This window comes from Marmota monax, unplaced genomic scaffold, assembly GCF_021218885.2.
Source record: "Marmota monax isolate L192 unplaced genomic scaffold, Marmota_monax_Labrador192_F-V1.1 WCK01_AAM20220418_F8-fsc00343, whole genome shotgun sequence".
NCBI classification, from domain to species: Eukaryota; Metazoa; Chordata; class Mammalia; order Rodentia; family Sciuridae; genus Marmota; species Marmota monax.
This window is the reverse complement of record NW_026694892.1, coordinates 869263-885716: the sequence shown is the minus strand read 5'-3', so window position 1 is coordinate 885716 and position 16454 is coordinate 869263. Positions and strand designations below refer to the sequence as shown.

Sequence of the window (16454 nt, the reverse complement as noted above, 5' to 3'; positions counted from 1 at the left end):
CACAGAACCTACGTAATCATCCCCTGTACTAGAGACCATCTCTAGGTAGACTACCATTAGGGAATAATGACAAGAAAAAACAAGTGTGTGTGAGTTCAATACATAACTTTTGGTTTGTGTGGGTGGGGGTAGTGTGTACTAGGGATTGAACCAGGGCCGCTTTACCACTGGGCTGACTCTCCAGCCTTTTTTTTTTTTTTTTTTTTGAGACAGGGTCTCAGTAAATTGCTGAGGGTGGTCTTGAACTTATTATCTTCCTTTCCTAGTCTCTGAGATTACAGGTGTGTGATACCATTCCAGAGAGACAATGATTTTTGACCCACCTCAAAATGCTGGCAGAAGTCTAAGAGACATAAGGCCACCTGAAGCTCTGTTTTTTACCCAGAGGGTAAAAAATTCTAGTGTTAAAAAAACAAAACAAAAAACAATCACTCTTTATCTTTGTATTCGAGAAAGCTCACATATAGAGGGCCAGTGATATGTTTTTTTGTGTGGCTCCACATACCTTAAAACCTGGGTGGATGTTTCACTTTGTTTAGCTTTTCATTTCCTCTAATACACACATACACACGCACACACACACATACACACACATCAGTGTAAAGCTTAATAAGGTTTACTTTCTTTTTTTTCAGGACAATATTAATTCCTCAGTATAAACAATAGAAAAAATAAATAAAAAATAAAATAAAAAATAGAAAAATCCCTAATTCTACATATTATCCCCGTTTTCTTTTTAAAATACATCTCTCTCTCTCTCTCTCTCTCTCACACACACACACACACACACACACACACACACACACACACTCACTCTTTTTTAACACTAAATCCCCCCATCCCCACCCAGGAAATAGCATGGCATGAAACTTCTGGGGCCTTAAGTCTCAGACCTTTGCCAGCATACTGAGGTAGAACAAGTTAATGTAGGAACTTGAATTTCATCCTTCTTGAACTTCTAGGATAACATAAACTTGAATTCAAATTATTCAAGGCTTTGAAAAAATACATTGGAATCCCTGAAAGATTCTGAAAAGGATCAAGAATGCTATAAAAGTGATATGAAATGAGGCATTTTCACCTTATGATTGCTTTTCATCAATTGCTTATTAGTAATAATTTTATTTTCTACTTATTTTTCAATAATGATTTTTAGTACATTTTGATATACAATGTCTTAAAATAATCCATATGCTATACTTTGGATCTTAAATGTCCCCCAAAGGCCTCTGTGGTGAAGGCTTGGTCTCTGTTTGGTACTGTTGGGAAGTGGTGCTGTGGAAATTTTAAGATGTGGGGCTAGTGGGAGGTCTTCTGGTAATTGGGGGCATGTGCCCTTAAAGGAGATAGTAGCACCCCAGTCCCTCCTTTACCTGTCTTCCTTTTTCTAGCCATGAAGTTAGTGTGTTTGCTCTATCACTATCAGCCAGGAAGTGTTGCTACAGGTACAACCAATGGGCTCATTGATCATGCAGTGAAACCCCCAGAAATATGAGCGAAATAAACATTCCTTCTTTATAAATTATTTCAAACTTTTAATTAACATACAATGTTTCTCATGTAGGACTTTTAAAATTTCCACTTTAATAAGATAAGAATTCTAGTGAATATTTTTGTCCTTTATTAAATATTAAAAATGTTAAGTAGGTAGTGAATAATTTTAGTGACACTATTAACCTGTAGATTTCTTATAAATGGCATGGTTTTAAGTATTTCTTTATATGAACATTCCTTATGTAATTTAAAAGAAGCTAAAGATTTTCAACACTAGAGTTGTTTTAATTGTTAGTTTTTTTTTTTAATTTTTTAAATTTGTTTTAATTAGATACACATGACAGTACAATGATTTTGACATATCATACATTTGAATCAGATGGGGTATTAGTTTAAAAACCCTTCCTGACAATATGAAATTAATAAGGCATTTAAAATAATTTGAATCAATACATATTTAGAAAAATATATAAATACATGCAAGATATATTACAGAACATTATATGAATTATGGACACTCATATTCATTATCCAAATTCTGTAAAATATATTGATGTCTTTGCTTATCTCTAACACTGACTTAGAGGAACAATTGCATTTGGTTAAGGGGTGCTGACAAACTGGAAATGAACTAATATTTCATGTTTTATTCTAGTTTCTAAATGTAGACACGTGTATTTCATACATAATGACATCACAAGTGAAAGAAAAATCAGGCGAAAAGTCTGACATTGTAACAAGTGATGGGCATAAGCCACCATTTGTTCTTTGAAAACATGTCTTTGATATATTAATATAGTTCCTTCCTTGAATAAATTATTAGATAGGAAGTTGGCAACTCTAATGAAAAAGTATATATGTAATTTAATGAGCCATTTTGTTGCCAGAAACTCATAACATTTTCTTGGTAGACAAGAAGAAAAAAAAATCTTGGCAGTTTGAAAATATAATTATGTGTTATTTTACTGTTTTAAAAAAGGGCATGACTTTATGAGATTTGTAGCTTCTCAATCATGTACATAAGAGTTAAATGAACAAAAAAATGTACTTTTTGGTATTCTCCAAAAGAATCACTCTGCTCTGTTATGTTGCACATATACTTAGTTTAATTATCACTTTGAAGGGCTTAAGAGAATTCCACTTGTACTATGTGGTGAAACAGGTGGTTATGTGGATACAGTTTGAGTGTTTGTAGATTTACAGGCTTAAATCTAGGGTATGAACTTATTCTAGCTTTCCTTGAGGAAAATGAAAACATGTTCTTAGTCTGTATTTAATAAACCAAGCACCATGGATACCCCGTATTCTTTTTAAAATATCACTAAGCTAGCATGGGTGATGTGGGTCCCTGAAGCCAGGCTTTGGGGTTCCCATTATTTTGTCTTGATCATGAGCTTAAGGACTACCCCGGACACTTGGCTGACATCCAGGAGCCAATGGTACCAGGTGTAAGAGGCTGTGGCGCACTTAAATAACTAATGGTAACCAGATGGTTGAACCTGTGGTGAGATGGGGGTTAAACCTGCAGGAAAGTGCAGACCGTGGAGGGACAAAGTAGGAAGTTTGAAAAGCAAATGGGGCTAAAAACTGCCTGGAAAACAAACCAAACTTGGTTCACTGAGCAGTTTTTTGGCTCTTATTTGCCTACTTTGGCAGTTTACAGACTGCTGATAATATAAAGGAAATTAAATGCCTGAACTGAGAAGGCTCTTGGTTTGGCAAACTCCCCTGAGTGCTCCAAGATTTACATTTAATTTCCAGGGTTTCTTGGTCTGTTGTGTCATTAATTAAAGAGGAAAATCTAGTCAGCATGCATCATGATAAAAGCCTCTTGAAGATCATTTTTATGTCAGACTTACAACTGAAAAATATCTTGTCTTTCCAAGTGGTGCTGAAGCATGAAGCATACAGAATGCTATGACCTTCTTTATTAGGTCAAGATAACCAAAATGCAAGTATGTGGAAACTATGAAATGGATGTGAGCATTTTCTAATAGCGTAAATGTGATAGACACTGATTTTGATTTAGGAGGTGTGTGGTTAGCATCATTCAGAGTTAGATGGGAAGATTTATGTCAATGATGTAATTTAAAAGAAGCTGTTCCTCTGGGTCACTTAAAATGGACTCTGGTTTAGACATTCAGTTTTCTCTTACTCTAGAGCTTCATTATCACATGGCCTTTTTTTTTTTTTTTGTCTGCCTGTCTACGTTGGATATGCCCACTCAGTGTCACCATTTGGATTATGATATCATTGACTATGGGTCATGTTCACCCAAATTTCCAGTTAAAATGTTAATCTTCCTAAACTTTTATTGTCTTCAAAATTCAGATGAAACATATTGAGCTATTTACAGAGCCACTGGTATTTAATAAAATACAACAAGGGAAAAATGCAATGTGGTTTGATTTGATATGCTTTTAATGGTATTTGAATGCCTGCTTGTGCTGTGGTTCAGTACACCATGAGTCCTCTCTACAAACATTCTTTCTAACTTCCTTCAAAGATATATGTCAATTCATAGTAAAAACTTTTCAGTTTGGGTCTGGGTGTGCAGCTCAGTGGTAGAGCATTTGCCTGTTAGAGGCCCTGGGTTTGATTCCCAATATCAAATGAACCAGCAAACAAATGAACAATGTGCAACTGATACTTGTGTTGAAGATTTGTGCAAGGGAGTTATTTCTACTAGCTACCAAGGAAACGCAGGCATTTATCTGTACATTAGAAGAAAAATGCTCTGCTCTTGAAAGTGTTTCATTTCACTCCATTGTAAAACCATGACCTTTTAAAAATTATAACTCCTTACAACTAGAAATTGGGCAGCCATCACTGCACTAGATGATGGGTGTTAGGATAGGAAGACATCAGACCCCTGCTGTGGTTGAATTCCTGTGTCCTTAGACTGCCATTGTCCACCTGTTCTGAGCTATTCCCATGTTCTTAAGACATCTGATGATACTAGTTAGAAATAATAAGTATGACCACAAACAATTCAGAGTTAGGAAATGTCTAAGATCATGGGACAATGAAAATATTTAATATGTGTATTTCCTATCTTCAAATGGTTTAGAGAATTTAAATAAAATGTTATATCTTTAAATCATCAACAGGCTGCTTGAGATTGAGAGGAGCTGGAAGGAGATCATTCCAGCAGAAACTAATTAAAATCATTTTAAACATAAAAATTTTTGTAGATGATTTATAAAGTAACGTGGAGTTTGGCAACAATTTTTAAAACATAAATTTTAAAATTGAGATGAATAATTATTGCTAATAACAAGTGTATGGGTTGATGGGTTTTTATAATGATAGCACATAAAGCTAGGAAATAGACTTTTGATGGGACCTCAGAAATCCTATTCATGTTCCCCTACAAATAAACGTAAATATTCTTCTGATTTTAATGACCAGATTTCAGGTTGCTTGTTTGTGAATTTTATGTAAGTGGAATCATAAAGTTTATACTGTTTTGTGGGTGAATTCTTTCCCACAATAGCATGTTTGTGAGGTGCATGCATATTGTTGTAAGTTGCAATGGCTTGTTTTTTTTTTCATTAGTCTTGACAATTCCTCTGAACATTTAATAATGCATCTATGAAACCATTTATGTTGTACATAAATGAGCACTGCGTAGAGCATGAGTATGTCCAGCTTTAACTGACTGTGTTTTGATTAACAGAGATACAATTCACATACCAGATAATTTATAATTTTAAATGGAATAATGCAGGGATTTTTAATATACTCATAAAGTTTTGTAATAATTTCAGCTATTTAATTAAACTACATTTCTATCACCTTGAAGAGAAACTCTGTACCTATTAGTAGTCTTTCTCCATTGTTGCTCCCTCCCTCAGTCTTTTGTAACCATTAATCTGCTCTCTCAATGGATTTGTCTATTCATATAAATGGGATCATATAAATGGAAAATTTCATATAAATGGGATCATAAAACAAAATCCTTTTTATCTCTCGTTTATCCATGGTTTTATCAAGAAAGGCACTTGAATTTTGTCAAATGCTTTTTCACTGCGTTACAAGATATTGGGTAGTTTTTGTCCTTATTTCTATAAATATGGTGTATGATGATTAACATTCATATATTAAACCAACCGTGTATTCCTGGGATTTGTCCTACTTGATCATGGTATCTAATTCACCTTATATGCTGTTGCTTTCAATCTGCTTGTGCAGATGGCCCCTGGTTTAAAATGGTTCCACACACCAATATTTCAACTTTATGAAGGTATGAAAGAGATAAATGTTCAAGAGAAACTGGGTTTTTAGGGCTGGGGCTATAGCTCTGTGGTAGAGTGCTTGCCTAGCATGTGTAAGGACTAGGTTTCGATTCTCAGCACCACATATAAATAAATAAAATAAAGGTCCATTGACAACAAAAATATTGAAAAAGAAAAAAATACTGGGCTTTGAATTTTGAATCATCTTTTCCCAAGATAATGACATGTGGTAGAATATGCTTTGGCTATGCCCAACCATAGCCTAATGTAAGTTCTAAGGGTGTATGAAGTAGGCTAGACTAAACTATGACATTCAGTAGTTTAGGTATATTAAGCTCATTTTTGAAATAATATTTTCAACTTATGATGGGTTTATAGTATGTAACTGCAGTGTAAGTGAGGAGCATTTGTATTTTGTTAAGCATCTTCACATCCATATTCAAAACAAATACATAGTCTTCCTTCCCTGTTGTGTATTTGGTTTTGTTATTAGGGCATTACTGATATCATAGAGTTAGTTGAGAACTATTCTTTCCTCTTCTGTTTTTTGAAACAGGCTGTGAAGGATTGATTTAATTAATCTTTAAACATGTAGTAGAACTCACCAGTGAAATGACATGGTCCTGAGATTTTAATCATGGATTTTATTTTTTAGTATTACCAAGTCAACCTTTTTATTGTTATACATCTGTTTAGATTCTTTCATTTTCACATTATCACACTCAGTAGTTTGTGTCTTTTTAGAAGTTTGCCCATCTCATCTAAGTTATCTAATTTGTTGGTTTATGAATATGCATATAGTACCCTTTTAAATCTTTCTGTTTCTTTAAGGTTTGCAGAAATATTTCATTCCCAATTTTAGTAATTTGCATCTTTCCTTTTTCTTGGTTATTAGCTAAAGACTTGTAGATTTTGTTTTCAAAGAAATATTTTAATCAGCTGATTTTCTCTGTTGTTTATTGTTTTTCTATTTCCTATTTTACTTATTTCTTCTCTAGTCATTTTTTTCTTATCTCTACTTGATTTAGGTGTAGTTTGCTTTATCATTTTCTAATTTCATAAATAGGTTATTGTTTGGTATCTATTTTCTTTTTTTCTTAAGGACTCTTCCCACACTCTATTGGCTTGTAGATGGTCTTCTCCTCCTGTGCTTGTAGTCTTTTCATTATGTGTGTCTCTGTGACCAATTTTTTCCTTGTATAAGGACACTAGTCACTTGGATTAGGATTCCCCCCCCCCAATGACTTCATTTTAACTTAATTTTTTTCTGTAATACTCTGTCTCCAAATAGATCCACATTCCTAAGTCCTAGGGGTGAGGACTTTGGCTTTTATTTATTTATTTTGCCTTTTTGTGGGTCATAATCCAACCCACAACATCTGAAAAAGTTTGATTGATTGAAAATATTTAGAACCTCTGGATGATTCTGTTTTCTTTCAAAGAGAATCCTTTTAGATTTAACATATAATTAGAACAGGTAAATCACTTTAATACACTCACAAATTTAGATGCTTCTATTAAATAAGTCCTTTTAAGGACTTGTCTGTATGTTTCTCTGTGTATCATCTTTCATTGGTCCTGACTGAAAGCCATGGTTATTTGCCAGAGTTATAACACCTGTCTTCTGTCTTTTTTTTTTCCTTTCTTCTTCTTCTTCATTCCTCTTTTGGTACTAGATATTGGCTAACAGGCCTAGGCCTTTTTATTTATTTTATTTTATTTTGAGACAGGTTCTTTCTAAGTTATCCAGACTGACCTCGAAAATGCAATCCTCCTGCCTCATTCTCAGAGTTGCTGGGGTGACAGGCATGCACCACCATGTCTAGACCAATATCTATCTTCTTAATTCCAGTTTTTTTTTTTATTGAGGTGGTTTATTTTCTCAAGGTTATCATAAAATTTATTGTTCTGTGAATTTGGGAGTACATATATATTCAGTCCACCTTATGGAGGAATTTTAAGTGCCTGTTGCTAAGTGAAAGAAGCCAGTATGAAATGTTCTATATTGTGTTAATCCAACTCTGTGGCTTTCTAGAAAAGCACAACTACAAAGAAAATAAAGTAAAAAATAAAAAGTGATTTTCAAGGTTTGTGGGCAAGAGGGAAGGGATAAATAGGAGGAGCTCATGGGATTTTTAAGGCAATGATACTATTATTTATGCTGTTGTAATGGTGGATGTTATGCATTTGTCAAAACCCGTAAAACTGTATAGTGCAGTGTGAATGCTAATATGAATTATGGACTTTAGTTAATAGATCAATATTAGTTCTTCAGTGCTAAACATTTACCACACCAATGCAAGCTGCTAAAAATAGGAAACACCCTGAGTGCAAGGAAAGTGTATATGGAAACTGTGTGTGCTTTCTTTTCAATTTTCTATAAACCTAAAAGTGTTCTAAAAACTAAATCCTACTATTTTTTAAAAACTGCATCCTCTCTTTTTTTATGTAGTCCTTTTAATTTTATGCACAAATGTCATAAAATGAAAAATGGTGGACCAGCCAGTGTAGGGTAGAAGTGTTAGAATTAGTCTTTGCAAATATTTCAGGGCAGCTGCATCATGTGGATGTTAGTTTTATCATCTGCAAGATGAAAGCAGTGGAGTACTTTGTTAATTGCTGTGTGCAGTTTTACTATTAAAAGAGAACACAATGAAATATTAATACCTGCTCTACTGCAGATTGACCTTGAAAACATAATATCTAAGTGAGAACAGCCAGATGCAAAAAGGAATTATATGATATGCAGTCTCATATCTATCATACAAAGAATATGCAGAACAGTTAAATCCATGGAGATGAAATGAAGATGAATAATATCAGGGGCAACAGGAGAAGGAAAATGGAGAGTGACTGATTCATGAGTACAGAATTTTGTTTGGGGATGAAAAGAAATGTTTTAGAACTAGAGAGTGATCACATTGACAAAGCATATAGTCTAATACTTATAAATTTTATACTTTACAAAGATTAAAATGGTAAAGTTTGTATTGTATTATTGCAACAAAAAAAGAAAGTAGGAAAAAATTCCACAAATTATTGAGTTGAAACTTTTCAGGAGCAGTGGTTGAAAACAAAGCCTTTTATTGTATATTAAAATAATTTGTAAAATTTTAATATTTCAGGTAATTGAGAACATACATGTGACTATATCGTATATATATATATATTTGTGTGTGTATATATTTTTGTAGGCTATATTTTACCAAAACTCTTAAGTACACTGATAAAGAAAATTTTTTGAGTTTGACTAAAGAAAATGTATTTCCTACAGCATATAAAGAAGATGAGATAAACTTTGACTATCCCAAATTTGGGGAAAAAAATAACAATGTTTGGGATATAACTGTTAACAGGATTTAGAAGGGAAAAAAAGAAATAATTGAGACCAAACTTAAAATTTTACACAAAGATATGTTTTTTCCTTGTTTATTTCCATGAGCATATATATATGGTTTTGATATGAATAAAAATATTAATAATTTGTCACTCTGCTTTAAGAAATGCTAATAATCACCTTTTTTAGAAGTCATGCTTTCTCAGCAAGTCTTTTTTTTTTTTTTTTTTTTTTTGAACATTATTTTCCATTTAGGAATAAGATTTTTTTTTTCTTCCTGAAGTAGTCTTTAGAGTCTTCATGGTCAACATAATTTTATGTATTTAAAAAAATGCATAATAGATGGCTATCATAGTTATAATTTTTCCTGCCAAAACAAGATAATGAGAAAAAAATCAAAATATTAAATTTTGTTGCATTTGAGTGATTTGGTAATCAATATATATTGATGTTAAATCCAAAGTAAAACAAGAGTTTTTTTTTTCTTTAATTATATGTGATTTTGTATAATTCTTAACCTACGCATATAGTATGGCTTTAAATTCACACACACACACACACACACACACACACACACTTTTTTTTTTCTTTTCTTTTTAACACCCCAAATAATCAAGGAATTACTTCAGTTAACACCCAGGCCTCTCTCACTTTGGAGTCAACTTTAAGAATCTTCATGACCAACATAATTTTGGTGAAACCCCTGTGTGTAAGCACAAAGGGGTTTCAAATGGGTTCCCGATCAAGGAACCAAAAAATGTAAGCACCAAAAAAATATAAGTAGTTAAGCCTCTTCTACAAGGCTCCTGGGTTGCTATGGAGGTGGTGGAGGAGTTTTCCCTCTACCTTCTTAGGAATTCTGCTAGGGCCCTGGAAACTAAACTGACAAAAGGCATATTAGTGAGAAAATACATATACACAGTGAAGGATATGGAAAATAGACCCAGGACATTTTTTCCTAGCTGCAGCTGTTTCCTCACCAGACTTGTCCAGTAGTAAATTGTAGCTTTTTTTATTTAAGGGCCCAGGCTTCAGTCAGAGTAGGGCAGGAAGGGAAAATGTCAAAGAACTCTCACCTGAGTAGCACTTAACTCCCTACCATAATGGATCAGCTGATTCTAATGCAGTAAACTCTAGAAACTTCCCTACCTACCCTTCTGTCCTACCCTAATGCATCAGCTGATCCTAAAAAACCCTAGGAATTACCTTTCTGCCCCACCCTAAATGAGGCCTATAAAACTCAGACCCTTGGCTAGGCCAGTTTGGTTTTTCTGTCCAAGGTGACCCTCTTGGATGTTTGACTGACTCCTCTGCTGAATAAAGAAGAGCTTGCTGATCCCAGGTTGGCTTCCTGTCCCCATTCTTTGTGCTTACAGTTTTTGGTTTCCTGACCTGGAACCCACTTGAAACCTCTTTGTGCTTACAAAAAAAAAAAAAAAAATCGAAAAATCTAAGCATTGGTCAGAAGAATGAGGCTTGAGCACCATCTTAAGCTGAGCAAAGGTGTAGTGTTTTGGGTTCTGGTTGGTGGGCTCCTTGTGGGCAGGGAGGGGAGAAAGTGTCTGGTGAGGAACAGCTGTCTATTTGGAGAGCAGAGTCTCTCAGCTCATCAGAGTAGTCTCTGCAAGGAGCTGTCTTCCTAGTTCAGAGACATCTTTACACATGGAAATTTTCTTAATAAAAGGGGAAATTTAAAGCTAGGCATGGTAGTGCATATCTGTAGTCTCAGGGGCTTGGGAGGCTGAGGCAAGAGGATCACAAGTTCAAAGCTAGCCTCAACAACTTAGTGAGACCTGTTTCAAAAAAATCAAAGAGCTGGGGATGTGGCTCAGTGGTTATGTGTTCCTGGGTTCAATTCCTGGTACCAATAAATAAATAAGTGGGGGAATTTATACTCTTTTTACACAGAGGAAAACAAAACCGCTTTCCCTACCTCTGCTGTTGCTTAGTTTCCATTAGCCCAAAATAGTCCACGTGTCAGAGATACATGCTTTGAGGCTGCATATTCTGGTATCCTTCACTTTTTCTTAGTTGAACCTATTTATGCAAAGTGAGTTAATTATAGTAAATTAACTTCAGTGGACTTACTGATGAGCTAAATTTAGAAAATGGGTTGATGTTTGCCAGGGAAGACTGTTCTCAACCTGTTCCCTTTTTGTCTATGCAGGAAGGAGGTGGATCTGTCTTCTGCGGGCAAGGCGGGTGTTCTCATTGGCTACTGTCCTCAGCAGGACGCCCTAGATGAGCTCCTGACCGGTTGGGAACATCTCCATTATTACTGCAGCCTACGGGGGATTACAAAGCAGTGCATCCCTGAGGTAAGCATCCCTAGCATTTTTCCAAAAAGAAGGACCCATTGAGGAATGCTTAGTTAGCACCTCTGGCCCCAAAGTCTCTCTTACTTTATAAGAAAAAGGAGCCATAACATCGAGTAAGGCTTTAGTATCAGAAAGGCCTTTTCCATTATGATTGTAAAAAAGGAGACATTAAAATATGGTTGTATTAATGATATTATTTATTTAAAATGTGTCTGTGAGACATGAGAAAGAAGTTAAATGAAAATAACATAATTTCTGACTTTGTATCTTCCTTTTCTCTAAATGTCTTTTATAATTACTGGACTATTAATTTATATTCAAAAGCACATATAGACTGGGTATGTCCAGAGCTTACAGGGGAGAGATCACAGAATGTATATGAAATTTTGGAATGGATAATTTCCTGGTGAGCAGGCCCACAGATTCCTGCAAGGAGTCTCATTCTGAGTGGCCTCAGGAGACGGAAGGAAGAGTAAGATCCGCAGGACCACCCAGACCACCGCATATCATTGAGAGAGGAAGGAGAGTCTAGTGTAATTGAGGCAAGAGACTGCTGCCACTTCTCTTGATGGGAGCAGTGGTCAGGGAAACAGTGGGGAGAACTTTGATGGACAGATCAGCAAATGTTCCAAGTAGAGAGTACTGGAATAGCAGTTGCTGCATGCACAATTTTACCTTTTCTGCACCTCATTTCTGGATTCTGCACTAGGAGCAGAAAAAAAATTAGCTTATGTGATATTCTATTAGAGTCCATTGGAACACTGTAGGACTCACAAGAGACAAAACTAATAGTCATCGCCTTCACCAGTCCATGAAAATTCATTCACTGTGCTGTTTTTGTAATGCTTCAGCCTTCATTTCTTATTCATGCTCTGTGACTTCAAGTGAATCCAGAACAGACCCTCTACCTCATTGTGGAGACCCTGGACCCTTTATGCACCTCCCATCTTAATAAAGCAAAGAAAACTAACCACTCTGCAGGAGACCTGCTCACTGCAGTTAAACAGATCTTAGAATCCAGCACTAATTGTTGGCTCCATCTTTAATAGGCATTTTCTCTGTCAGCTCCCCCTTGTTAGTTTTTGATTAAAGAGGCAGATGCTTGGCAAATGCTGTAAGCTGGCCCCTTTGCTGTCTAGGGGGAAAGTGCCTGTGAAAAGTCTCTTAATATAGAAAGGCTTGGTGCTTCCTGTCATCCAGGGCAATTGCCTCCTGATTCTCAGCTGTCTTACAGCCTTGTTTTCTGAACTCCTCCACGGAGAAGTTATTTTAATGGCCACCAATTAAGAACTGGCTTTATTTCTTTCTTGAGACTGCAACTGATTTTGCAGACAGTATTGCTACTTGCTCGCTCAGAGGTTTCTAATAGATCAGCACACTTTTCCATCTGCTCCCAAAGGCAATAGCTCCCTTCCTAGCAAATACCCCTCTCCTGTAAATGGTGGGAATATATAGAAATGTAAACCAGTTTGTTAGCTTTTTGTTTCTGTAACCAATATATCTGACAGAAGCAACTTAGAGGAGGAAAAATTAACTTTGGTTCATAGTTCTAGAGGTTCAGTCCATGGTCAACTGACTCCATTGCTCTGAGACTAAGTTGAGGCAGAACATTATGGTCTAAGAAAGAAAGTTGCTTAGCTCATGGCAGCCAGAAAGCAAGAGGGTGGGGGGAGAGGAAGAGGAAGAGAGAGAAAGGAGCCCAGATCAGATTTAGTACAAGGCCATAACCCCAGTGAGCCACCTCCTCCAGCCATGCTCCACCTGTCTATAGTTACCACCCAGTAGTCCATTCAAGTTAATAATCCATCAAATGGATTAATCTACTGATAGCCCTCATAATCCAATCTTTTCACCTCTGAATATCACTGCATTGCTTAACATGTGAACTTAGGAGTGGGAGGACATTCCTACATACAAATCATAACAAAATGGGTTTATGTGCTCTGAAATAATTAGCACAAGATGACCTAGGGAATTATTATAAAATAACAGAAAATAACCATTGTAGCTAATGCAGTCATGCACTGTTTATATATAATAACTTTATTATTAAAATTCTAGTCAACCACAGACCATGTATGTGATGGAAGTCCCCTAATATAATGGAACTGAAAAATTCCTATCACTTAGTGACATCACAGTCATCATAATATGGTAACACAATGCATCACACGTGTTTGTGGTGGTGCTGGTATACATACCTGCACTGTCAGCCACATAAAATTTTTTTTGTAACACCAGGATACAAAACAAAAAACAGTTGATAATAAATGACTGTTACTGGTTTATATACTTACTACATGATGTTTTTATGATTAGAGTATACTCCCATTTACAAAAAACAGTTTACTATAAGGCAACATGCCACGTGACACAAGCAAAAGCCTCAAACATCTTGTGATTACTGAGTCTTGATTGCATTAAGAGGCCCTATCAAGTGATTGAGTTATACTATCTAGGTTTGTGTAAATAAACTCTAAAGAGTTCATCGGATGATGAAATTTTCTAACAATTCACTTCTTAGAAAGTGTCTTGTTGATAAGCAATGCACAACTGTATTCCAGTATCTATTCTTTTTCTAGGTTATGTTTTTATAGTATTTTACAGTCAACATGTAAAGTAGATAACAGGATTACTCTTCATTTTGTAAATAGAGAAACTGAGGCACAGAGCACTTATGCAAGTTACCTGGATAGCTTGTGGCAGAATTTTGTTTTGAAATTATGTAAACCAGCTCCAGAGTACATGTTCTTCATTAAGACACTACCCTTATCCTTAGTGCATTCTGGTTGCTAGTGACATAAAATGAAATTCTTTGTGCCACCAACAGCTCAGTCTTACATTTTATTCATTGGAGTGGTCAAGGGAGTGGAAATCACATGGGTTTACTGAATGGCTCCTCTAACCCTGAGCTCTGCATAGTTGATTTATCTTCCACTGGCTCAGGTTGGGACCCCATGTGCACCTCCCCTCCAAGCTTTCAGGACACAGACATATAATCATGAGATTTTTTTTTTTTAATTCTTTTTAGCTCATCTGCAGTGCATGTTGTTTATTTTCTCTAGGCTCCATCTATTGTTCATGGCAACATGGACAGCCACCTTGGGTCTTTTGTGATTCAAGGAGATCATCCTATGCTTGCTGAAAGTCCCCCAGATCAGCCTCACACCCCACTACTTCCCTACAACCCTCAGAGCCCAAGCCCTGTGCTAAACTTGATCCATGTTTCAGGGCCCCCAGCCCACCTATACTCCAGCTAGCTGGTCATTTTTGTTACAGTCACATCCCTCACTCCTGAAAACCTTCACAAGTCCAGGAAGGACTTGAATTCAGGTCCCACAGGTTGAAGTAATGATTTCCAATTTTCCTTCAGCTTGAATTCAGGTCCCACGGGTTGAAGTAATGATTTCCAATTTTCTCTCTCTTTCATTATGCACATTTTGTATGGTGTACATATTTGAGCCTGAATTCAATTAACCTGGTAAAGAATTTTATATTAAGTTACAATCAAATGATTCAGGAGACAAGGACTACAATGTCTGGGATGCTAGAGAAAGAAAGCATGTGAGAGGAGTTAATGGGGGTGGGTAATTTCAGGGCTAATATCAAAGCCAAGCAATTGAGCAACACTTTGAATTAGGATGAGATGTAGCAGATTTCCATTTTAGTTTTCCCTGGGATTGAATATGTAGAGTCTTTACCGATTTTATTTTTTGTGAATACGCACAAATTCCTTCCAGGAAAAACACTGTGTGTGGCTTCTCAACATCCTCTATAGCCATACATTTGTCTTGAGTTTTTTTCGATTCATAGTTTTAAAAGAATGAGCTAGAAGTCACAAGACGGGGGATGAAAGAGTAAAGGTCATCTGCAAAGGGAGGCTGAGAAAATAATAATTTCTATCTAAAAGTCTCTTCTCACTTATTTTATTCTTACATGAAATTTTGAAGTGATCCTCATATTTGCTAGTAGATCACTTCTAGCCTTGGAATTCAACAATTGTTTAATATTTTCTGGGCAATCTATTTTGGCTCCAATGATAAAAGCCCTACCATGTGGCAAGTGTGATGGAGACATGGGGAATATAAAGACAAATAAACCCTGATCTTTTGCCTTAAGTAAGATACTATTTCTAGAGTTTTCTGGGAGAAAAATAACAGACTGTATAACTTATGACATTTTGGGTTTTTGGGGGGAGAGTAACAGATTCTGTAACCTGTGACATTTTGGGCCATAGATAGTATTTTGCCAGCCTTGATTGCTAGGACATTATGTTTGCCATTATTTTGATAGCAGTGCAGAGTGCAGAAAGACGCCAACAAAATACTTCTTCTTAGGCCATTTTCAGTTATTTTCTGAAAATGTAACATTTAGAGAGCATTAGATCAAACTGATATATTTGTTCCTGTCTCTTCTGGAATCTTTGCTGTGGTTAACTGATTGAGGATTTGGAGACTGCAGCATTTAAGATTTTGTGATATTGGAAAAAAAGCCATACTTTCCCTGGTTTCATAAAAAATAAGCCATAATATCTTGATGAATTTATTCAACATTTCTCTAATTAGTCTGATGTACATTTCTACAAAATCAGATTTTTATTATTATATTTTACTTCATTTGTCTGTTCATCAGCTTTCATTTATTGCTGATCTTTATAATGTATGAGAGTAAAATAAAAACTGTCTAATTATATACATTATATTTTTTCATTATTTTGTTGACTTTTATGGTTTGAAAAAAAAAAAAACACCCAAAATTTATTTTTCCCCATGTGTTATTGCTGCTAGCCTTAGAGGTGTTAACATTTGCTTTTTTCCAAAAGACAAACCTTTTAAACAATTTCTGCAATGCTCCTAGTCCTCCTTGTGGGGACAAAAGCTTCCTTGGTGGGGATCCTCCTGTGTTCCCTTCCTTCATCATTCATAGAATGTTTTTCCCAGGACTCAACTTATACTTCTTGATGGTTGCTTTCTGGGGCAATTTTGGGTGAATGCATTAGCACCACTGTCATTGCTCTAGTTCCTGCAGTGTCAGGCATGTGTCTCTTTATTCATATGACACTTCATT

The 16454-nt window shown here is 35.6% G+C and overlaps 1 protein-coding gene across 1 annotated transcript in view; it reads left to right on the top strand.

The window, feature by feature from the left end:
* Positions 1-16454, top strand: part of LOC124080802 (ATP-binding cassette sub-family A member 13-like) — a gene marked incomplete at its 5' end in the record, with an annotated part of 211536 nt that overhangs the window by 146072 nt on the left and 49010 nt on the right. Inside the window, one exon of the mRNA XM_058573465.1 lies at positions 11237-11387. Coding sequence (XP_058429448.1) covers positions 11237-11387 — 151 coding nt within the window. The remainder of the gene's footprint in view (positions 1-11236; positions 11388-16454) is intronic.